This window comes from Pogoniulus pusillus, chromosome 38 (assembly GCF_015220805.1).
Source record: "Pogoniulus pusillus isolate bPogPus1 chromosome 38, bPogPus1.pri, whole genome shotgun sequence".
Lineage (NCBI taxonomy): Eukaryota > Metazoa > Chordata > Aves > Piciformes > Lybiidae > Pogoniulus > Pogoniulus pusillus.
The window spans coordinates 2,904,346-2,929,370 of NC_087301.1; the positions used below are offsets into that span (position 1 = coordinate 2,904,346).

Sequence of the window (25,025 nt, forward strand, 5' to 3'; positions counted from 1 at the left end):
CTCGCTTTGATACAAATCTGGCAGTGTTAATCTTCACCTGGGAGCAAGCAAGAGCTCTACCCACGTTTGGGTGGATTGTTTTACCCAAGGTTAAGCTGAGGATGAGGGCATGGGTGCGTGGTGGACCTCGCCCTTCACTAGCTGAGCTGCAGAAATGAGCTCCACACACCTTGTTGGTTTTACCCAGCTGCAGGCTGGGCCCAGCTGCAGTGAGATTTCAGCACGAGATGTTCTAACGCCCAGCTAGAGCAGGCTGTGCACAGATGCTGAGACCAGTTAAGGGCTCCTCACCCACATTCACTTGCCGTCTAGTGTGTGTTTTGGGGCTGCAAAGCTCCTTGTTCTCTCACCATCGAGGCAGTTTCCAGGTTTGAGAATTAAACAGAGAGGCTTGAAGAAAGAAATACAATAATGGGGGTGTTAGAGCAAAAGGCAGCAACAACAAGCAGGAAATGGTGACAATAATGCAATACACATGCAGGTGTTTCACGTTTGGCCAGGAGTCACAGAGCAGGGTGGGAGATGTTCTCTGGAGCCTGTTTGCTGAAGTGTCAGCTGAAGCTCTGCCCTTGGCCTGGATGTTTGCTGTTGGCCCCCAGCAGTGCTGAACCTCCCCTCAGCCCTATTAGCAGGGAAGGAGTGGAAGCTTCCAGTGTCTCCTGCAGCTATTTGTGGGTGCAGTGGGAGGCTGAAGGTAACATGGTTGAGCTGTCTCTGTCCAGAAGATGGCTCAGACAAGTAATTGCATCTGCAGAGGTCACAACTGGTAGCAGAAATCCAAAGGGTTTCTTCAGAGCTGCTGTGTCCTCAGAGAGGTTAAATCAGCAGCAGCTCTTCTGTCTCGCAGGCTATGCCATGTACCAGCATGATGAAAATAGCCATTCCCCTTGGATCTAAGTCATATCCTGCCTGAGGGAGCCCTCCTGAGCCCAGGCTACTCCCCCTTTACTCTTTCTTTCCAGCACTTTTAAATCATACCCTCTGAAACATTGGGAGCATGGAGGAGAAACATTTACATGCTTGAAACCAGAGGCAGGCTGCAACTCCCCCACCTCAGCTCCCCAGATGGGCTAATGGGTGGTTAAAAACCCTACTTAATGAACAGCACTGGTAGAAGGACTTGCTCAGAGGAGTAAACCCCATGCTAGCAATGACATATGAAACCATGACGTGTTCTTGTGGGCCAGGGTGGTTTAGTGCACTGCAGACTGCTCTGGAATAGAAGTCTCAGCATTGCAAGAGAGAGCCTTAGCAAGAGGAATGCAACCAATGTGGGAAAACAGAGGATGTCTCTTGAAAACAGCAAAGTCCTTTGTGAAACAGATTGTTTCTGACAAAACTCTAACAGGAAAGGTGTTGATCTCAACAAACTGCTGTGCTTTTTTTGGTCTCTGAAGGGGGGAAAAAAAATGTTGGCAGCAATTTCCCACCAGTCCTACAGCAAAGGAAACATGATCTCATCTTCCCTCAGAGTAGCTCCATCAGCTTCCAGGTGATAATTCATTCACCATTGTCAGGCTCTCATCAGTTTACACTTAGTGGATCTGGGCCCTTGTATTGTTGATGCAACACATCTAATCACCATATCTGCCATTAATAGAGATCATTTTCCTCTTCACTTTTCCAGCTTAAACTCATTAAGAGGACAGCCTGGTCCTTAGCTGTGAGAAAGGAGAAGCTTATAGATTCATAGAATAATTTGGGTTGGAAGGGACCTTAAAGATCATCCTGCCATGGGCAGAGCCACCTTCCACTAGACCAACTTGCTCAGGACCCTGAACACCTGCAGGGAGGGGCATCCAAGACCTCCCTGGGCAACCTGTTGTAGTGTCTTATGTCTTAATGTTTTGTATGCTTAATAATTCTGTATTAGCACCCAGAACTGTATTCCACAGTGAGTGATGCTACCATTTTTTGGGCCTCCTGCAGCAGGGTAGCTAATGTCCAGCTCTATTTCTGCAGGCACCTCAGAGATGATGAGTTACTACATGGACACAACCATCGGCAGCACAGCTCCTTATCCTTTGCCTCACCCGGGACTGATGGTAAGAAAGGATTTGGGGTTATTCTCCTGTCCCCTTTGCTTGCTGTGATTTTTACCAGCCTGTGATGTCAACCCCTAAATCTCATCCAAGGTTTCACACAGCTCAGAGCAGTGTTGGAGTGCTGAGTGTTTACCCAGCGCTTATCTGAACCCCTCGAGCTTGCAAACCTCCCCTGGAAACAGGATCGCTGCCTCGGATTTCCTGCGCTTGTGCTGGGAGGAGGACTGCTAGGGAAACCATTGTCCCGGGGCCTCTGCTCCTCCTGGTGACCTTCACCTGCTGGGGATGAGTGCAGTGGGATCAGCACTCTGGAAGCCATTTGGTGGTGCTTTGGTTGGATTTGTTTTCAGCAATTTGTGGACAGCTTTGATGCTCTCACTCCTGAATCATCTCCTTTCTGTCCACACAGTCGATGCGTAGTCATGCGTAAGAGATGTGAGAGTGGCAACTTGGGTGTGCTCAGGCCAGCAGCTGTGGGTCAGGTTTGACAGTGCTTTGGCCCTAATTTAGAGGATTCAGACCCTAATTTAAAGAAGCCAGGCCCTAATTTAGAGAAATCAGATCCTTCAGACCCTAATTTAGAGAAATAGGATCCTTACTTAGAGAATTCAGACCTCAGTTTAGAGGAATCAGACCCCTGTTTAGAGAATTCAGACCCTAATATAGAGGAATCAGACCCTAATGTAGAAAATTCAGATCCTGATTTAGAGGACTCAGATCCCAATTTAAAGAATTCAGAGGATAATCTAGAAAAAACAACTTTTATTTAGAGAAATCAACCCTTGTTTAAAGAAATGACACCCCACTTTAGAGAATTCAGACCCTAACTTAGAGAATTCAGACCCTGATTTAGAGAAACTGGATCCTTACTAAGAGAATTCAGACCCAATTTAGAGAAATTGGATCCTTAGAGAATTCAGACCCTAATTTAGAGAATTCAGACTCTAATCCAGATAAATCAACCCTTATTTAAAGAAACCAGACCCTAAGTTAGAGAATTCAGACCCCAATTTAGAGAAATTGGATCCTTACTTAGAGAATTCAGACCCTAATTTAGAGAATTCAGACCCTAATCCAGAGAAATCAACTCTTATTTAAAGAAACCAGACCCTAATTTAGAGCATTCAGACCCTAATTTAGAGTAATTGGATCCTTAGAGAATTCAGATCCTATTTTAGAGAAGTTGGATCCTTACTTAGAGAACTCAGGCCCCAATTTAGAGGATTTGGATCCTTAGAGAATTCAGACTCCAATTTAGAGAATTCAGACCCTAATATAGAGAAATTTGATCCTTAGGGAATTGAGACCCCAATGTAGAGAATTCAGAGCCCAATTCAGAGGAATTGGATCCTTAGAGAATTCAGACTCCAATTTAGAGAATTCAGACTCCAATTTAGAGAACTGAGACCCCAATGTAGAGAATTCAGAGCCCAATTCAGAGGAATTGGATCCTTACTTAGAGAATTCAGACTCCAATTTAGAGAATTCAGACTCCAATTTAGAGGAATTGGATCCTTACTTAGAGAATTCAGACCCTAATATAGAGAAATTTGATCCTTAGAGAACTGAGACCCCAATGTAGAGAATTCAGACCCCAATTCAGAGAACTGAGACCCCAATGTAGAGAATTCAGACCCCAATTCAGAGGAATTGGATCCTTAGAGAATTCACACCCTCATTTAGAGAATTGAGACCCCAATTCAGAGAATTCAGACCCCAATATAGAGGAATTGGATCCTTAGAGAATTGAGACCCCAATGCAGAGGAATTGGATCCTTAGAGAATTCAGACCCTCGTTTAGAGAACTGAGACCCCAGTTCAGAGAATTCAGGCCCCAATGCAGAGGAATTGGATCCTTCCTTAGAGAATTCAGAGGCTGGTTCAGAGAAGTGGCCGAGGCAGTGCTGGCCGGGGCGGAAGGGCCGAGGTGTGGTGAAGCTGTGACCCCGAGCGGAGCCATCAGGCCTCAGAGGTCTGCCAGAGCAGAACCACCACCAGCAGCAACCAGCCTGGGCCCCCCCCCCCCCACCGTGCCAGGGCTGTGACCAGAGCAGGGCCCTGGGCCCCTCCATCCCCTCACAGCCTCCCTCTCACCTCAATTTTTGGGGCAATGCAGGACATTTTGCCAAAAAAGAGCAGCTCTGGCTTGAGAGGCTTGAAAGAACTCCCCTCTGACGGGGGATGCCCTCCCACAGCTGGCCCTGAGGGGAGCTCCCTCCCCGCAGCCATCTTGCTGAGCTGTGGCTCTGCCTTTTGTGCCTCCTCTTCGATTTAAAAAGGGCTCTTTCGGCCTCAGCAAGGCGCCCCCAGCCGGGGGAGCTCAGGTGGCACTCTTTTGTCTGATCAAACCCAGCCACCCCGGGCTTTTGGCCCTGTTTTGGGGTGGCAAGGTGCTCTGCCACCTCACAGGGGCAGCCATTTTGTAGTGCCACTCCCCTGACACTCTTCCCTCTCCTGCTCTCAGAAGCAAGGTGCTGCCGGTCCCTGCCAGGACCCCTGGGTGACCTGTGCCTTTCAGTCTGCCTGCTGCCAGCTGAGGGTGCACTCTTTTGTCTGATCAAACCCAGCCACCCCGGGCTTTTGGCCCTGTTTTGGGGTGGCAAGGTGCTCTGCTGCCTCACAGGGGCAGCCATTTTGTAGTGCCACTCCCCTGACACTCTTCCCTCTCCTGCTCTCAGAAGCAAGGTGCTGCCGGTCCCTGCCAGGACCCCTGGGTGACCTGTGCCTTTCAGTCTGCCTGCTGCCAGCTGAGGACGTGCTGCCCAGTCTGGGATGAACCAGCCACACAAGAAGTGCCCACGGGCCTGGAGCACTACGGCACAGGTAGGACACCGTTTTGGGGTGGATTTGTGAGGCAGGATGCAATGTGTCTGGGGGGAAAGAAGAGCCTTGAGGCACCACCATGCTCTTGTCTGCTGCTCAGAGTGTGCCTCTTGTTCTCTTCCTCTCATACTCGCTTTCTGAGCAGTCTTGGCCTGATTTATTGGGGTGTTTTACCCTTAAGGCACCTACCACAGCATCACCATGTTGGTACCAGTTCTGCTTGGCTGTCAGGGGTCTCTGTGGCTGTTTGAGCTGATTTCTAGCTCGGACACAAAAAACAGTCAGAACAGAGAGGCTTAGAAGCTCTGAGGGGAAAGGTGAACATTCTAAGGGTAGGCCATACAATGGCTACAATGGATGAGGTGTATCCAGAGTGTCTTCCTTGTTCTCTTCCTCTCATACTCACCTTCTGACCCAGGCTTGACCTAATTTATTGGGGTGTTTTACCCTTAATGCAACCATAAGGCACCTACCACAGCATCACCATGTTGGTACCAGTTCTGCTTGGCTGTCAGGGATCTCTGTGGCTGTTTGAGCTGATTTCTAGCTCAGACACAAAAAACAGTCAGAACAGAGAAGCTTAGAAGTAGAAGCTCTGAGTGGAAAGGTGAACATTCTAAGGGTAGGCCATATAATGGCTACAATGGATGAGTTAACATCATTTCATTGGAGCATCAAGAGGTGCTGGAAGGTGTTGAGAGAAGGGCAGCAAGGCTGGGGAGGGGCCTGGAGCACAGCCCTGTGAGGAGAGGCTGAGGGAGCTGGGGGTGTGCAGCCTGCAGCAGAGGAGGCTCAGGGCAGAGCTCATTGCTGTCTGCAGCTACCTGAAGGGACATTGTAGACAGGTGGGGGTGGCCTCTTCTCCCAGGCAACCAGCAACAGAACAAGGGGACACAGTCTCAAGTTGTGCCAGGGAAAGTCTAGGCTGGATGTTAGGAGGAAGCTGTTGGCAGAGAGAGTGATTGGCATTGGATTGGGCTGCCCAGGGAAGTGGTGGAGGCACCATCCCTGGAGGTGTTCAAGGCCAGGTTGGATGAGCCCTTGAGCAACCTTTTCTAGTGGGAAGTGTCCCTGCCTATGGCAAGGGAGGTTTAAAACTGGCTGAGCTTTGAGATCCCTTCCAACCTAAACCATTCTATGATTCTTGCTCCTGTAGCTCACTGCCCTGTTTCTCAGGAGCACGGTGGCATGGTGCTCAGTTAACCACAGCTGGAGATGTGTCACACTGAGCTGTCAGGGCTGCATGGTTGCAACGTGCTGCACAGCTCCAGCAGTTCACCAGCGTGGCCTGGCTTCTCACCTCCTCTAAGGCATGCCGAATCTCACAGCCGTTGCAAAGCTGCCGGTGACTAATTCTTGCCCCGCACGTTGTTCAACCCGTGAATCTTCAAGCTGAGCTTGCACTTTGAGCTCCTTCTTGTATAACCAACTGGCAGCACAGATATTGGACGGGCAGTTGGTCCTCCTGCCTATGGGATGGGTGATGAGGCATCAGCAAAAACAACCCACCAGCCTGGCGGTGCTGAGGCAGGCGAGAAGGCTCAGGTACGCTGTGGTAGAAGCCAACCACAGGAACTAAGCGAAAGAGCTCGAGTTGCACGAATGTGACCTTTGCAAAGGGCCAATATGAAGTTTATGTTTCACTTAAGTCCCACATAAGCCTATCATGAAGCACTTAAATCCCACCTAAGCTTTTGCATGGCATGTGCTGGTCTTCTGTGACTTGTTCCCGGCTCGTTAGTTATGCACATTGGCCCCTTGGGAGGGCAAAAGCCCTGATGTTTAGAGACTTTCTGTGGCTAAAGAGTTCAGCAGAACCAGCAGAACTGTTGTGGTCAAATGTGCAGTTTGAAATCTCTCCTTGGCAAACATTCAGGCATTTGGACTGGGGTTTATTTTTTTTCCTTCTGCTTGCTCCCTTTGGTGAGCACTTGTGTGTGAGCAGGAGATGGACACAGAGCACCCTGCCTGCGGCTGGAGCAGAGCTCTGCTGCATATTCCCAGCCCTTCTTATTTCAGCTATTTGCTCAACTCCTGTGGGTGACCTCTCTCAGCATGATGTCAACCCTGCTCTGATGAAATCTGCCCTCTTAGCATTTGGATTCACTCAAACGTTTAACAAATCTGTGCCTGGAAAGTTTTCTTTGTGCTGATTTGTTTTGTGTTTTGGGTTATTTTTTTTCCTTTCAGTTGGTTTCTCATTTTCCCCTACCCTCTCCTCTTTTCTGTGAAAGTGCTCTCTCCAGGGACCAACATATCTGCAACCCAGATCTGCATTACCCCCTGCTGGGTATGTGAAATTCCTTGTTGCAGAGGCTGGAGCCTGGTTCAAACCTCTGTAAACTATATATATAGAGACCCCATAGATCACCAAGTCCAACCCTTTAGCACAGAGCTCAAGGCCAGACCATGGCACCAAGTGCCACGTCCAGTCCTGCCTTGAACAGCTCCAGGGACGGCGACTCCACCACCTCCCCGGGCAGCCCATTCCAGTGTCCAATGACTCTCTCAGGGAAGAACTTTCTCCTCACCTCCAGCCTAAATTTCCCCTGGCGCAGCCTGAGGCTGTGTCCTCTCCTTCTGGTGCTGGCCACCTGAGAGAAGAGAGCAACCTCCTCCTGGCTACAACCTCCCCTCAGGTAGGTGTAGACAGCAATAAAGTCTCCCCTGAGCCTCCTCTTCTCCAGGCTAACCAATCCCAGCTCCCTCAGCCTCTCCTCGCAGGGCTGTGCTCAAGGCCTCTCCCCAGCCTCGTCGCCCCTCTCTGGACACGCTCAAGCATCTCAATGTCCCTCCTAAACTGGGGGGCCCAGAACTGAACACAGCACTCATATATATGAACAGATGTTGTTGTCTGTAACAGGTTTTGGTCAAACTTTAGGTATATTGGGAAGGGTAGGACAGGTCTCTTGATTCTCTTGCAATACTTAAGAATCACTTTTGAGCTCTTCCTGTGGGAAGGCAAAGTACTCTTTCTCTGATTTCTTTTTTCATGCTGCTGTTTGCTCAGTCTAGAACCGTTTCTAATTTTAAAAGGGAGGAAACTCTCATTTGTATAGACTGCTAGGAACGGTCTTTCATTTCTCCTTTGTGTCTTGGGTGCCTATTAAAAACATTTGTCATCTATTCTTCTGCGGTGCTGGAGGCTATTTTGGTTTTCATGGTCTTGGTGTTGGTGAAAGAGACAAGTCAACAAGGAAAATGCAAGTGTGAATATATCCCCTTGCAATAGAAACCCACAACGTTTCTACCGGTTTTAGAGCTGCTTTGCCTTTAAAGAAGATATTTGGGCCTTTGAAGCTTGGGTGAGTTTATTTACCTTGTGCTTGAAGTCTGATAAGATTATTCAGTGATAGGGCTAAAGGAAAGCTTAATGTGGATTTAGCTTCTTGATAAAGACAAGGAGGAGTGGTGGTGTTCTTGGGAGCTTGGAAAAGAATCATAGAATCAGGCAGGGTTGGAAGGGACCACAAGGAGCAGCCAGTGCCAATCCCCCTGCCATAGGCAGGGATATCCTACCCTAAATCAGGCTGCCCACAGCCTCATCCAGTCTGGCCTTAAACACCTCCAGGGATGGAGCCTCAACCGCCTCCCTGGGCAACCCATTCTAGGCTCTCACCACTTCCACAGTGTAAATCTTCCTCCTCACGTCCAGGCTGAACCTCCCCATCTCCAGTTTCGCTCCATTAATGACAGAGAGTCACTTTTATTTGCTAGTTTGCTGCCACAATCTGTGCTGCAGATGTGTTGGGATTATTATTCCCCAGAGAACCAATTTAAACTGGGTCCACAACAAGCAAAGGTGGACCAAATTTCCACCCCAGAAAGGTAGAAATGATATAGACAAAATAGAGAGGTAGGTGCTGGTCTCGTCTCATAGACTATCAGAACAAGAGGGAAAGGCCTCAAGCTGCAGCAGGGTCAGTTTAGGCTGGGCCTTAGGAAGCAGTTTTTCACTGCAAGAGTGGTCAGGCATTGGAACAGGCTGCCCAGAGAGGTGGTTGGGTCACCATCCCTGGAGGCGTTTAAAGGTAGTTTAAATGTGGTGCTTAGTGGTGCACTTGGTAGAGCAGATCTGATGGTTGGACCTAATGAGCTCACGAGTCTTTCCCAACTGGAATGATTCTGTGATTCTAAAGGAGCTGCTGCCTCGTTATGAAATGCTTTTCTCTGCTGCTTGGACAGGTGGGAACAGGAATGCAAAGGCACCTTAGCTGAACCATCTGGCAGCCCAAAATTAAGGGTGCCATGTGTCTGCCCAAAGCAGCAGAGCTGCTGAAAGGATGCTGAAAGCCACACTTAGTGCCGTATGTTTAATTCATAAGGTAAAAGTATCCTGACATTACCCCTCTGGTAATGGTTTTTTGGGTTGATAAGCATAACACTGGAGTGGAGGAAAAGATGTGATGGTGGTGATACAATTTCAGCACAGACACAGCACTGCCTTTTTGAGCCAAGGCCACTCTGACAACATCTTCCACTCTGAATGGGTTTGTTTTCCTTAGTGATAGGGGAGATAAAACTGTTGTCAGTGGCAAGTGAGGAACAAAATGAAGGAGTTTCTACAACTGCTGGGCTGAATTAGCACATTTGGACTGAAGGTGCTCCCTTCTGGGTATAACAGGAGTGTTTGGAGGAGGAATCCTGTTTTCATTGAGGCAAATGGGATTTGCTTTGGGATTTTACAAGGCTAAAAATGAAATGAAAGACTTTTCTACAGGAGAAATCAGAGCTGTGGTTCTGACTGTGCTTCCGAGGCAGTCCTGCTGAGTTTGGTCAGGCTTCTTGTGCTGATTGACTCACAAATTAGAGGCATCACTGTAGGCTCATCCCTATGAGGAACAACCAAGAGGCCTGGGGCTGTTTAGTCTTGAGATGAAAAGGTTGAGAGGGGCTTTCATTAATGTTTGTAAGGAGCTGAAGGGTGGGTGTCAAGATGAAGGTGTCAGGCTCTTTTTGGTGGTACCCAATGATAGGACAAGGATCAATAGGTACAAGCTGGAGCACAGGAAGATCCACCTCAACATGAGGAGAAACTTCTTCCTCTGGGAGGGTGTTGGAGCCCTGAAGCAGGTTGCCCAGAGAGGTTGTGGAGTCTCCTTCTCTGGAGACTTTCAAAACACACCTGGAGGAGTTCCTGTGTGACCTGCCTTAGGTGACCCTGCTTTGACAGGGGTGTTGGATTTGATGATCTCCAGACATCCCTTCCGACTCCTACCGTTTTTGCCTCTCTGATTTTATGATCCCTAATACCCAGTGTGATTCAGGCTGGTGCTGTGGGGGAGCATGGTGCAGAGAGCATCCTTACCCACTCTGTGGTTGGTACTGTCTGGCCAGGTTATCTCGGTGCCACCTCTCTCCAGACAATAGTTGTGGTTTATTAGCTTTGGGACTGGCACGTCCCTAATGCAGCAAATCTTCATCCAGCCCCTTGGTGCTTCGTGGATATCAGATCCCTGCAGGAAAGCAAAGCCCTTGCAGCTGGAACAACACATTGCACTGTGCAGGCAGGCACGGGATGCTGCTCCTTTGGCCCAACCCTGCCAAGTCTGGCTGTGATTTTCCTTTGAGCCCAGCTCTCAGTTCAGTCTGGACTTCAGGCAGGAGTCCCCCAGGGACCCCATGCATCCATGGAGAACTCTCCCTGCTTTTCCACACGTTGCTCCCTCCTTCTCCACAAGCCCTGCTCTTTCCCTGGTGGAGATCTCCAGAGGAAAGCTCTCTGTGAAAGGTTTCTGGGCTGTCTTCCAGGCCCCACGCTCAGAGGAAGGGAGCTAGGGTAGGAGGGGAGAGCAGGGAGGGGGGAAGGTGAAAGCTGACCGGGCTCAGCCCGATGTCTTCTCCAGCTGCAGCACATTTTCCGAGTGAAGCTTGTTGGTTTTTGGGTTTTTTTTTAACAACAACAAAAAAAAAATCTGCCTTTTTTTTCCATGTCCTTTTATCCTATTTTTAACTGCAGCCTCTTTCCTTTTCTCAGCCTCCTCCAGCACTTCCCCCCTCCCCTGTGCTGCTGCTGCCTCCCCCGCAAGCTCTCCACAGAGATGAATGGGCGTCTTCACAGGGCATGCACATCTGCTTGTGGCTCCAGACTTAGCAGGACTTCTCAGGCAGTTCTGGACAAGCCAGTTTGTCCTCTCCTTCCTTAAAATGATGAGCAGGCAAGGAAGGTGGAGGGAAACAGAACAGGAAGAGAAATAAAGGGGTGAGACAGCACAGGGAAGGATGAGCAAGAGCTGAGGTGATGGATGCTGGCTCATTTGCAACAAATCTCTGCACAGTATTCTGCCTCCTCCCAACCTGCTGCTGGTTCTTCCTGCAGATCTGCAGACCTCCTTGGCTCTTCACTCTGAACCAAGGGATGAATAGGCCCTTTCTGCTGGGCTTTTGCATCCCAGGTAGCACAGCTCCTCTCAAGTTGTGAGGTCTGACATCATTTATTGCTTGGAATGGGATTTTCTTTGCCCTTTCTTCTTTGTGGCAGCCTTTGGGTGTTTCCACAGCTCCAGTTAAAAGTGTGTTGTACCTGCTGGACTTGGGTGCTCTGTGTCTGTGGAAGGACACACTTCATCTTCCCCATTAAGAGCACTTAGCTCAGACTGTTGATGGAAAGAAAAGATCCCTCTGTGCCTTGTGAACGAGTTGAAGAGCCATAGGCTGCCTGTGGTGTCTAAGACTCTCCTGACCCTTTGGCAAAGGCCTTCTGAAGGATGCTGAGCAGTTGCTGGTTTGCTCTTCAGGCTCAAGAGCTGGACTCAGTGTCTGGTTTGTGTGGATCACACACAAGTGACTGTGATACCCAGTGATGCTCCTTTTGTTACTCCTCTCCCACTGTAATCTGCTACAAATCAGCACTTGGAGAGGTTTTACTTGCACTGGAGCAGCAGAATGATGAAAATCCAAGCTGTCACTTTTCCATTTGCTTCCTTCCCGCTCTGGAAAAATCCCTGTGTTGCCTCTCAAAGACAAACCCAGTGGAGCTCTCTGTGTGTTGGGTCATTACCAGAGAATGAGTACCAAGTTCTTTTCCCACTGAGCCTAGACTGGTGTCAGCTGGAGATCAGATGCCATGGAGGGAGGAATTGTGCTCTGAGGAGGGTGCTGGTGCCATGCATGAAAGCTGGAAGGTATTTGCTTAGGTTTTGGGATGATGCTTATGGATTTGTTGAGGCCTTCAAGTGTAAGAGGGGTAGTAGAACTCAGCAAGAGGGAAAAGTCTGCACCAGGCAACTCTGATATGCCATGGGGAGGAATTAGCTCCATGCAGAGTCAAGAAGGAAAGGGACTAAGCAGGAGGGCTTCTGTGATGCCTTGAGGATGACTGCAGAAGATGTTTTGGGTTGATGTGGGAGTAGGGATGGATGTACCTGTTTCTTTCTCCAGAGGAAGAGTCTGCCTTATGACCTCAAACACTTGCTATAGACAGGCCACACAAAACACAGCTGCTTTTGTTTTGGCCTTTCCCAACCTCCTTTGCCTGCACAAGCACTTGCCACAGGGGGTAGTGGGCAGCAGAGGGTTTGGGCTGCACTTGGGCAGCTCTTCTTGCAGCAACACATTAGTGGGCTTTGCTGTGCTGGCTTGGAGACCATCGCCTTGGATGGCTGGGTGATGCCAGGGCAGAGAGAAGGGGATGTGGGGAGCACAGGGGGCTGGGACCCTGAAAACGCCCATTTCTTTCAGCTGCTGGCAGCATGAAGCACCTCTTTCTCCCTCCAGATGTTCAGTGTGTTTATAGCTGCTGAAGCAAGAGGCTGAACTCTCTCATTAATACATTTTTCTCTCTCTCACATTGAAGCCAGAAGTCTCAGCTCAGAGGTTGCAGCTGGAAAGGAGCTGGGGGGGGTGAGGGGTGGGAGAAAAAGAAGGGAGGTGTATGCAAGCCTTGCATCCCATTCAGCTCCCCCCTCTCCACTTTCTTCCCCCGCTCCCCCTCCCGAATCCTCCCAAAATACACATGCCCTGGAAAAAAAAAGAGAAGAAGAAAAACACTAGCAGATTTTTTATTTCAGAAAGTAAACACTTAGGCCGTGGGGGTCTGGAGGTTATGGGAAAAGAGGAAACCATTGGGCTAATCAGGCCGGGACACACTTCCCCCGCTGAAATAAACCAGAAATCATTGCAGGCCAGGGCGCCGGCGCTGTTAACCCTGCTGCTGCCAGCGCAGCCCAGCTGGGGAGCTGCCCACGCCTGCTCCCCCAGCCCCGGGGCTCAGCCGGGGCCAAGCGCCGCTGTGCAAGGGGAGGCAGCGTTCCTCAGCAGCCCTTTGGCATGCTGGCCCGTTGGGAATGGGCTGTTGGGAATTTGTCAGGAGGAAATGAAGCCTCTGTTATTTTTTTTGCTCTAGTTTATGAGCCATCCTATAGAATTTCCTAGCTATTCTTGCTTGAGAACTCTGCCTCTACAGAGAGGAAATCTTTCTCTGCTTGAATCAGCAAGATTTGGGCTGTTTTCAGCAGGCTCTTTCTTTTTTTTAGCCTTGCTAGATTTGCATTAGGTGTATAAAAAAGGCAGAGATGTGGTGTTGAGGGACGTTGTTCAGCACCAGACTTAGTAGAGTTGGACTCAACGATCTGAAAGGTCTTTTCCAATCACAATGAGTCTGTGAATAGATCACTGATTGTTTGGTTGGAAGCCTTTGGGGTGAGGAATCATAGAACCAAGCAGGTTGGAAGAGAGCTCCAAGCTCAGTCAGCCCAACCTAGCACCCAGCCCTGCCCAACCAACCAGACCATGGCACTAAGTGCCCCAGCCAGGCTTGGCTTCAACACCTCCAGGCACGGCCCTCCACCACCTCCCTGGGCAGCCCATTCCAATGCCAATCACTCTCTCTGACAACAACTTCCTCCTAACATCCAGCATGAACCTGCCCTGGCACAATTTGAGGCTGTGTCCCCTTGTTCTGTTGCTGGGTGCCTGGCAGCAGAGCCCAACCCCACCTGGCTACAGCCTCCCTGCAGGTAGTTGTAGACAGCAGTGAGCTCTGCCCTGAGCCTCCTCTGCTGCAGGCTGCACACCCCCAGCTCCCTCAGCCTCTCCTCACAGGGCTGTACTCCAGGCCCCTCCCCAGCCTTGCTGCCCTTCTCTCGACACCTTCCAGCACCTCCACGTCTCGAATTGAGTAGCCCAGAATTGGACACAGCACTCAAGGTGTGGCCTGAGCAGTGCTGAGTACAAGGGAAGAGTAATCTCCTTTGTCCTGCTGGCCACACTGCTCCTGATCCAGGCTAGGATCTTCCCTGCTGTTTTTATTCCTCTGTTCATAGAGTATCCAGCAAATGGAATCTGGCTGTAAGAGTTGGGGGAGACTCTTGATGCTCCTCCAGAGTAGTTCCAAGTGAGGTAATGGAGTTGTCTTGCTGGAAAGCAGCTCTGCAGAGAAGGGCTTGAGAGTGATGGTGAACAGCAAGCTGCCCATGAGCCAGCAATGTACTCAGGACCTCTTGGTCCTCAGGGCCAAGAATTCCAATGGGCTCTGGGATGCATGAAGAAGAGTGAGATTAGCAGGCTGAGGGTGATTCTTCTCCCGCCTCTGCTCCGCCATAGTCAGGCCACAGCTGGAGTCCTGGGTCCAGTCCTGGATTCCCCAGTTAAAGAGTGACAAGGAACTACTGGAGAGAGTCCAGTGAAGGCCATGAGGATGCTGAGGGGCTGGAGCATCTCTGTGAGGAGGAAAAGCTGAGAACACTGAGGCTGTTTGGCTTGGAGAAGAGAAGCCTGAGAGGGGATCTCTTCAATGCAAAGCAAGAGGTAAAAGGCCCTAAGAGAGCAAGAGGTTGAGGTCAGACCCTTCTCAGTGGTGCCCAGCAACATATCAAGGGGCAACTTCACAAAGAGGCTTCAATTTGCCTCTCTGAGCTTGGCCTTGGACTTCCCCTGACTCCTTTCACAGTCTGAGTTGCCTGCTATAAATGGATGATCATCGCCAGGTTTTGAGAGCACTGCAGCTCTCTGTGTTTCACAGCATCTCTCAGCACAAATGTTTATCACTGTAAATGGATATTAGAGGTTGCCCCCCACTGTGACCCTGTGTCTGTTTGATCAGAGCTCCTCACCACGACTGCTGACTCCCCTTACACCTTGCCAGGCCGAGATTTTTGGAGAAGCCTGAGTGAGTTCTTCACCCAGCTCCAAGGACTGCTTTGGAAGCCTCAAATCTTCACATGATGTCCATCTTGAGACTGTCTGTGATGGACATCTTTGCGCAGCATCCTAAAGCAGTTCTCTCCCACAAGCCTTCTGCTAGCAGCTGCTGGGAGGGAACAGAGCTGAAAGGAAAAGCTAACACAGAGCACTTTGTAGCCAAGGGAAAGTGATTACTTCGACACTGACTCTGCTGAAGAAGGTTTTCCCTCATCTGTTACAGCCAGAGGGCTGGCAGTGAAAGGTGCTGTCACCGGTTCCTCGAGCCATCAGCCCAGCTCTTGTGACATTCCCTCCAGAAGGCAAATCCCCAGATAGCTCATGAGAGGGGAGCTGCAGACCTGCCACGTCTCAGCCTTCTATCTCAAGAATGCATTTGAACAGTAGCTGCCTCTGCAGCCTCTGGAGGTGGAGGCTTGAGATGGAAATCAGGCTCTGTGGAGATAGTCCCACAGGGCAAATTTCAGAATTTCTGGAGCTGGTGTTCAGTACAGATAAGCCCTTGAGAGCTCAGATACTTTATCTGAACCTTATCTGAGCTATTTGCATCACTTCAGTCTGAGAAACCAGGCTGTCAGACAGCTGGGGAGGGGGGCAGCCTGTCTAGGATGGTCTTTTTGTTGAATTGTGATTTCTGACAGAGACATCTCCAGCAGGGTTGGGCTGTCCTGTGCCCCACACAGCTCAAAGAGCTTTCTGCAGGCTGGAGAAGTGGAGAGCAGGAAGGAGAAATATGCTTAGAGCCACGCAAGAGTAAGGACAGGATTAAGATAAATATTCCTTGAAAACCCCCTGAGGGATTGCATCTCTCAGCTCACTTTCTGGACTAGAAATAAACTCAAGCTGCCCTTGCTGCTAATCATGCATCGAAATGATTCCTTCTTTTGGAAGCAAACCCAGGCCTGAGCTCTCTCAAACGTGGTGTGTTTTCTGCACGTGAAGTTTCTCATTTTGTCTGGAGCTCTTGGGGGGGAGATACAAGATCCATGCTCACTTAGCATCTCTCTTCTTCATCCCTGCTTTGAAGCAATCAGTGTCTGAAAGGACCTTGTGAAGCTCCTGGTCTGTACAACACATCTGCAGAGCATGGGGTGGTTTCATTCACCAGAGCTCTAGATCCTGGTGGCTCTTCCTTAGCTTGCTTGGTCTTTTGACAGAGGAAACCTTCTCAGGACTGAGAAGGGCAGATATAGGAGATGAGTGATAGGACAAGCAGTAATAGGCACAAATTAGAACCCAGGACGTCTCACTTAAACATAAGGAAAAACTTCTTTGGTGTGAGGGTGCTGAGCCCTGGAGCAGGCTGCCCAGAGAGGTGGTGGAATCTTCTTCTCTGGAGAGACTCTAAACCCACCTGGACATTGCAATTCTGGGCAACCTGCTCTAAGTGCCTCTGTTTTAGTGGGAGGTTTGGACTAGGTGATCCTTAGAGCTGACTTTAAACCCTCACCATGCAGGGATTCTGGGATCTAGATGAGACCTAACAGCTGAGATTTGGAAAACTTTGGCTACATCACTCCACAGAAAGTCTTTAGGCATCTGAACTCCACTGCCTTCCATTAGAATGAGATGTCCAAATCATTCCAAAAGCTGCCTGTGAGCCACTGTGCAGCAGTTTCTCACGTTGGAGTTGCAGATGATTAATTCATTGCACATTGTATAGTGATGCTCAATTCACTGAGGTCAGGCAAGTGGCTGGAAGTCTCTGGAGAACAGTGGTGTACGAGTGCTTGATATCATCACACACACACACAATAGAGATGTCTTTAATGACACAGAGCTGCTGGCATGGCTGAGCCCTTGAAGCTGCTGAACACGTGCTGAGTTTCACACATCCCAGCGGATGGACCTTCCCCTCTGGGCTTTTGTATCAATAGGCTTTGAAAGAGCTGCAGAGGGTCAATTGTTGGCTGTGTCACAACAGATGAAATTGGAGTTTTCTCTCTCTGCAGCTGGTTCCCGGGAAGGGAGGTTGCCTCTCTGGCAGCAGGCAGGGCTCATGAAGTTGCATGTGTGTGTTGAGATGAGGGATTCTCTGCAGAGAGCCATGGGAGCCGTTTGAAGTAGGCTCCAAATGACTCGAGAGAGAGACGGGAAAAGATTGGGATGGAGGAGAGGATTTGTGTGCAGACTTATTCCCCTTCGCTCCAAGAAGGAGATTGAGATGCTGGAGGAGGTCCAGAAAAGGGCAACATAGCTGGTGATGAGTTTGGAGGTCTGGTGAGAACCTGGAAGTGTTCAGCCTAGAGAAAAGAAGGCTGAAGCTTTCAGTGGTTTTTCTTCCTTCACAACCCTGCCAGGGCAGTTTAGGGTTTGAGGCCAGGATTTAGCCTTTAAAACCCTTAGATGTTCTTTGGTGTGAGGGTCCTGACCCTGGAGCAGGCTGCCCAGAGAGGTTGTGGAGCCTCCTTCTCTGGAGAGATTCCAAACCCACCTGGACATTGTGATCCTGGGCAAGCTGCTGTGAGTGCCCCTGCTTTAGCAGGAGGGTTGGACCAAATGACCCTCAGAGGTCCCATCTCACCTCTACCATTCTGAGGTTCTGGGATTCTGTGGGATGGAGGTGAAGAAACTGCTCAAGCAAAGTGGAGGTTTGATTTCTGAGAAGAGCTGGCCCAAACTCCTTGCCCCTAACTCATCAGCAACTATTTTCCAGGAGTCAGAAATGCCTTTCTCCCCTGGTGTGCATGATTCACTCTCCACATCCTAAGTTCAAGTGGGGCCAGAGGGCATTTGTCTTGGCCAGGCTGATGTCAGCATTGAGGTAGAGTAGAGGGGAAAAAAAAAAGAAGGAAAGAAAAAAAAAAAGGGAGAAGATTCCCCACGGGAGACTGTTCATGGAAAAATTCTAATTTGGTCAGTTCCAGGCATCTCATAGCAGAGCCCACACTGGGGAGATTTCAACCCAGTTTTGCAGGCTCAAAAGGCAGGAATAATTATGGAAGGTAGTGCTAGAAATAAGACTGGCATCTTCACCACGCTGCAGCCATGGGCTCTTTGCCTCTCCTGTGAAACCCCTCCAGACTTTCTCCTCCTCTTAGAATCAAGCAGGTTGGAAGAGAGCTCCAGGGAGCTGCAGACAGCAATGAGCTCTGCCCTGAGCCTCCTCTGCTGCAGGCTGCACACCCCCAGCTCCCTCAGCCTCTTCTCACAGGGCTGTGCTCCAGGCCTCTCCCCAGCCTTGCTGTCCTTCTCTGGGCACCTTCCAGCACCTCCACATCTCTCTTGAATTGAGGAGCCCAGAACTGGACACAGCACTGAAGGTATGGCCTGAGCAGTGCTGAGCAGAGGGGCAGAAGAACCTCCCTTGTCCTACTGGCCACACTGCTCCTAAGCCAGGCCAGGATGTCAGTGGCTCTGCTGCCCACGTGGGCACACTGCTGGCTCATCTTCAGCTCCTCTCTACCAGTAGCCTTCTTTGCATCTGCTTAGTGCCTAACCCCATCAGACCAGATGCTCCCTTCTCCTAGCAGCTTTGGTTGTGTTTCCATGTAGGCAAACAGCAATTACACCAAAGCAGAAGCAGCTTCTTCACTTCATGGTGATCCTAATGACAGGAGAAAGAGGCAACCCAGTAGCCTTCTCTGCCTTCCACTGGGGCCGAGCTGCAGCCTGGGTGTCAGCCTCTCTTCCTTCTCTAAATGAAATCCATCTTTTTTTTCCTTTTTTTCCCACTTTTCTTCTTTTTGCTGCCAAAAGTGACAGATTGTTCTGTGGGAAGCATCAATATTTTGTCAAAAGGGAATCCAAACACTTCCAGCCAAAACTCAGCATTCTGCGTGTTGATGCAAAAACAAATCTCTGTGGGAAATGCCAACACGGAGAGAAAGGGGAGAAGCTGTTAGAGCAGGTCCTGAGGAGGCCACCGAGATAGTCAGAGGGCTGGAGTAGCTCTCCTGTCAGGACAGGCTGAGGAAGTTTGGGTTCCTCAGCCTGGAGAAGAGAAGGCTCTGGGGACACCTCAGAACAGCCTGTCAGGATTTGAAGGGGGCTACAGGAGAGCTGGAGGACTTTTTGCAGAGACATATAGTGATAGGACAAGGGCAATGCCTTCCAACTGGAAGAAGCTTGATTGAAATGAGATGTTAGGGAGATGTTTTCCCCATAAGGGTGTTAAGGCACTGGAACAGGTTGCCCAGAGAGGTTGTGGAGGCTCCAAGCCTCAAAGTGCTCCCAGCCAGGTTGGATGAGGCCTTGAGCAACCTGATCTAGCAGGAGATGTCCCTGCCCATGTCAGGGGGTTGGAATGAGATGGTCTTCAAGGTCCCTTCCACCCCAAACCTTTCTACAAAGGAGGTGGGAGTACTCTGCAGAATGCCTCTCCTGGCTCTCTTATGAGGACACATGTGTGAGGAGGGTCTATGAGGTACAGAGTGCTTGAGCCTAGGAGCTTCCTCTGGACCACTCTTGCATTTATGTAGACCAGAGTGGAGTAAACAGATGTGCAGAAGGAACCTGGTCTGTGAAGTTTGTACCACAAAGAACGTGTGGACAGTCAGAACCCACCTCACTCCCTGTTTCCTGCCTCAGCACAAGATGCTTCATCCAAGCCCTGACTTCAAGCCAATGAAATTGCTTTTCAGTGTTTCATCCATCTGCTCTTGCCTCATTCATGTCTCTCTGCCTTCCTTCCCCCCAACATTTACACCTAGGGAGGCTGTGGCTCTGCCTCGGTGTTTAGCACAGCAGACAATTTCATAGCCATCCATCTTCTGTTCTGAATCATGGGATCATAGACTCAAGCAGGTTGGAAGAGAGCTCCAAGCTCAGCCAGCCCAACCTAGCACCCAGCCCTGCCCAACCAACCAGACCATGGCACTAAGTGCCCCAGCCAGGCTTGGCTGCAACCCCTCCAGCCACAGCCACTCCACCACCTCCCTGGGCAGCCCATTCCAATGTCAATCACTCTCTCTGACAACTTCCTTCTAACATCCAGCCTAAACCTGCCCTGGCACAGCTTGAGGCTGTGTCCCCTTGTTCTGTCCCTGGGTGCCTGGTAACAGAGCCCAACCTGGCTACAGCCTCCGTGCAGGGAGCTGCAGACAGCCATGAGCTCTGCCCTGAGCCTCCTCTGCTGCAGGCTGCACACCCCCAGCTCCCTCAGCCTCTCCTCACAGGGCTGTATTCCAGACCCCTCCCCAGCCTTGCTGTCCTTCTCTGGGCATCTTCCAGTATCTCAGCACCTCTCTTGAATTGAGAAGCCCAGAACTGGACACAGCACTCAAGGTGTGGCCTGACATCCCTCCCTGGGGGCCTCTCTTTGCTGCAGCCACAGTGGCCCTGCACCAGGGTGGGAGGACTTTCTGCTCCACACCCACCTGAAACAAACCAGTTTTATGGAGGCTCTCCCACGTCTGCCAAGTGCATCTCTCCCCTCCCCTAGCTCCCTGCTGCTGCTGCTCCTCACTTCATTAGTGCCAGGGATGTTTATAAATGGAAGAGATAATATTTTTCGTTTCCAGTTTGGGTTTCCAGGGCAGCCACTTTCTGAAGCACTTAGGAAGTTTAGAGAAGATGAGGTTATATAAACGATTTTTTCCACCCCCTAACCCCTCCCCACACACACTCCAGGCTCTTATTAATCAAGTGGCTTGTGGAGCCATTCCCATAGCTTTGGGATCAAGGGCACTAGGTGGGTGAGGGAAGGCAGGCAGTTAGTACAAGACAGCTTTTTCTTGGCTCTTGCTCCTCTTCTCAGTAGGTTTGTGATGAATGAAGCAGTCAGACCTGGCTGTTGGAGTCTGAAAGCAGACAAAGGGCTATGCAGCATGCCCCTAGGACACAGCAAAGCTGTGTTTTGGGCTTGGCTCTTCAGTTAGCCCCTTCTAGGCCTTCAACGAGGGGCTCAGGCACCCTCAGTCATTTTGCTGGTGACACTAAGCTGGGAGAGAGTGTTGATCTGCTGGAGAGTAGGAGGATCTACAGAGGGACCTGCCTAGGCTGGATCAGTGAGCTGAGGTCAGTGGGATGAAGTTCAACAAGGCCAGGTTCCTGGAGATCAGGCTTGGAGGACAGGTCTTGTCAGGAGGAGCTGAGGGAATTTGGGTCAATCAGCATGGAGAAAAGGGGGCTGAGGAGTGACCTTCTGGCTCTCTACAACTCCCTGAAAGGAAGCTGGAGCCAGGTGGGGGTTGCTCCTTTCTCCCAAATAAGAAATGATAGGACAAGAGAAGATGATCTCAGGTTGAAGCAGAGGAGATTTAGGTTGGACATTAGAAAACAAAAATGTGCCCTGAAAGGATTCTCAAAGATAAGAACAGGTTCCTCAGGGAAGTGGTTGAATCCCTGTCCCTGAAGGGCTTGTCAAGACTCACAGATGTGGTGCTGAGGGATATGGTTTAGCCCCAGCTTTAGCAGAGTCAGAAAATGGTTGGACTCAATGATCTGAAAGGTCTTTTCCAACCAAAATAATTCCTTGTTTCTATGATTTTCCCACCCAGACTCCAACAGCATCTGCTACTCAGGATGGGTGTGAGCAGCACAGGTGGCTTGTGGGGCTAGAAAACAGGAGCAAGCTTTTGTTCCCATTGGAACAAAACCAGGCTTTGCCTCCTCCTCTGTGTCCTTCCTCCTGCTGTCTCCTCACCACAAGAGCTGAGGAACGGAGTCTTTCTCTTTCCCTTGGGTGGATGGAGCTCCGTGTGCAGCAGCAGGTTCAGCTGTTCCAAGCCTGGAGCAGAAGGTCTGCAGGAAATCAGCTTATTAGGCTGTTGACCCACCCTGCCAGCATCCCAGCCACGCTCTCTGGGTGTGAAAATAATGATTTAAATAGCCAAGGGTGGGAAATATTGATTTAAAGGGGGCAAAGGGGATATTCACAGCTTAGACTTCAGACTTGGCAGAAAGGAACTGTATTTCTTCCGGGTCTTGGGAGCGTGTGAGAAAAGGTGTTGAACATCTGGAATGATTTAGCAGTTCTGTGCTGTTGTGGGAGGCTGTGCACTCGTGGTGGTACAGATCTGACTCACCCCAAAGAGCCAGAATGGTTAGAGGGAGAGAAAAGCCACCAGCAATGTTTGGCTTGAGCAGGAGTGTGTGGGGCACTGTAGAAGAGACTTGTCAACCTCCTCCAGGGAGAGATGATCATAGAATCATAGAATCCTCCAAGCAGGTTGGAAGAGAGCTCCAAGCTCAGCCAGCCCAACCTAGCACCCAGCCCTGGCCAATCAACCAGACCATGGCACTAAGTGCTCCAGCCAGGCTTGGCTGCAACACCTCCAGCCACAGCCACTCCACCACCTCCCTGGGCAGCCCATTCCAATGCCAATCACTCTCTCTGACAACAACTTCCTCCTAACATCCAGCCTGAACCTGTCCTGACACAGTTTGAGGCTGTGTCCCCTTCTTCTGTTGTTGGCTGCCTGGCAGCAGAGCCCAACCCCACCTGGCCACAGCCTCCCTGCAGGCAGCTGCAGACAGCAATGAGCTCTGCCCTGAGCCTCCTCTGCTGCAGGCTGCACACCCCCAGCTCCCTCAGCCTCTCCTCACAGGGCTGTGCTCCAGGCCCCTCCCCAGCCTTGCTGCCCTTCTCTCAACACCTTCCAGCACCTCAACATCTCTCTTGGATTGAGGAGCCCAGAACTGGACACAGCACCGAAGGTGTGACCTTGGAATGGGCTGCCCAGGGAGGTAGTGGAGCCATCATCCCTGGAGGTGTTGAAGCCAAGCCTGGCTGGGGCACTTAGTGCCATGGTCTGGTTGGTTGGGCAGGGCTGGGTGCGAGGTTGGACTGGCTGAGCTTGGAGCTCTCTTCCAACCTGCTTGATTCTATGATTCTATGGTTTAGCTGTCACCTGGCAGTGCTGGGTTAAGGGTTGGACTTGATGATCTGAGAGGTCTTTCTTAGCCTAAAGGATTCTGTGCTTCTGTGAGACCATCTCACAGAAAGCTCCTTGAAGAGATGAACTGAACTGGGTGCAAAGAGGCTTTGTTAACAGACTACTTTTAATTGACTTTTTTTCCATTTTGACATTTCTTCCCATTTTAAGACATGCAAAAATAGAAAGCTGCAGGTTAAATGCCACACCATTTTCCTTGTTTATTTTTCTTTTGGCTATTTTAGCCCAATGAGACCTGTGTGTGAAAAAAAAAAATGAAATAAAAAATAAACCCAAACTGCTTTGCATCAACTGGGATCATATTTAGAAATAATATTTATGTCTGCTCCTTCCCTCTGACCACCAGCAGCTAAAAAAAAAACACTAAGAAATCCTCAATAAATCTGCTGTGTTCACAACTTTTGCTGCAGGTGGTGAAGTGGATAGAGATGGAAAGCAGTTGGTGTAGTGAAGGCTCTTGCATCTCCAGTTCTCTGATTGACAGCTTTCTGAAGGTGATTAACACACACACAAAAGAAATAAGTGGTCTGCAACTACTTGCAGGGAGGCTGTAGCCAGCTGGGGTTGGGCTCTGCTGCCAGGCACCCAGCAACAGAACAAGGGGACACAGACTCAAGTTGTGCCAGGGCAGGTTCAGGCTGGATGTTAGGAGGAAGTTGTTGGCAGAGAGAGTGATTGGCATTGGAATGAGCTGCCCAGGGAGGTGGTGGAGTGGCCGTGGCTGAAGGTGTTGCAGCCAAGCCTGGCTGGGGCACTTAGTGCCATGGTCTGGTTGGTTGGGCAGGGCTGGGTGCTAGGTTGGACTGGCTGAGCTCGGACCTCTCTTCCAACCTGCTTGATTCTATGATAGAATCATAGATTGGTTTGGGACCTTAAAGATCATTTGGTTCCAATTCCCCATCAAGGCCAGGGACACCTTCCCCTAGCCCAGGTCGCCCAAGGTCTCATCCAACCTGGCCTTGAACACCTCCAGGGAGGTTGTGGAGCACAAAAACACAGAATGTGATCTCTGATCTCTGATCACGTTCTGTGATTCTGTGCTCCACAGCCTCCCTGGGCAACCTGGGCCAGTGTCTCACCACCCTCAGTGGAAAGAATTTCTTCTTAATATCTGGTCTAAATCTCCTTTCTTGCAGCTCAAAGCCGTTGCCCCTTGTCCTGTCACTATGAGCCCTTGTAAGAAGTCTTTTTAGACCACCTGCAGGTATTAGAAGACCACTAGAAGGTCTCCACAGAGCCTTCCCTTTAGTTAATCAGTAAGGTTAGCTGATAGGTTGGACTCGATGATCTTAGAGATCTTGTCCAAGCTGGTTAATTCTGTGACTCTCTTCTCCAGGCTGAACAGCCCCAGTTGTCTCACCCCATCCCCAGCAGAGGCGATGCTCCAGCCCTCAGATCACCTTCGTGGTCTCCTCTGGATCTGCTCTTCTTCTGGGGGCACCAGAACTGGATATAGTACTCTAGACAGGGTCTCAGTGGAGCTAGGCAGAGAGGGACGATCCCCTCCCTTAGCCTGCTGCTGATCTGGGTGCCCATAGCCCCACTGGAGGCTGCCCAGCTGCCTCTCCTCCATTTGCACCAGTGAGGGTTTAGGACCAAGGCGAACTAATCAGGAGACCCTCATGGGGAGAGAGGCGTGTTATTTAATTAGCTTTACAATGGACTGGCTGGGAGGCACGTGGTGGCTCTAATGGAAGGAGATAGATGTCCTTTTAGCTGGGCTAATTGTTAGGAAATAGCAGAGGCTTTGTTCAGCCCCAGCATGTGGCCTGTGATCTCCCAGAGCCCAGGGGCTGCCCGCTTATAATTTTAGACAGATCTATTCAAGCCTGCTCTGTGGAGCGAGGGCTGAACAAGACGGGCATTGTTGCAGAGCCAGGATCACCGTCCAAGAAAACCACCCCGAAAAACCCAAACACGTGTAGGGAGGAATATTTCCCTGTCCTTTATCCACCAGCGGGTCGGGCTGCCAAGCAGAGACAATTGCAAGCCAGGAGGTTTCCGACGCTGGGAGAGTTTTTCCACTTGGAAACACCTAATGCAGGCGAATCCTTCATCCCAAGAGCAATGTGGTGGGCTGGAGGGGGGGTTTCACTAGCAGAACCTACCTAGGGAGGGCAGGTTTAGGGGTTTGATTGTTAATGTGGGTCCCATCCTGTGATTCCCTTACTTTGGGCAT

At 50.3% G+C, this 25,025-nt stretch overlaps 1 protein-coding gene across 2 annotated transcripts in view; it reads left to right on the forward strand.

Moving 5' to 3' along the window:
* Positions 1-1,968: 1,968 nt before the first annotated feature.
* Positions 1,969-25,025, forward strand: part of ETS1 (ETS proto-oncogene 1, transcription factor) — an 86,769-nt gene continuing 63,712 nt past the window's right edge. Inside the window, exons 1-2 of one of the 2 annotated variants that reach the window (XM_064173196.1) lie at positions 1,969-2,045; positions 4,727-4,868. In XM_064173196.1, coding sequence (XP_064029266.1) covers positions 1,974-2,045; positions 4,727-4,868 — 214 coding nt within the window. In that variant the 5' untranslated portion in view covers positions 1,969-1,973. Of the gene's footprint in view, positions 2,046-4,726; positions 4,869-25,025 lie in introns of those variants that run through there. The other variant, XM_064173195.1, reaches the window with a different exon arrangement.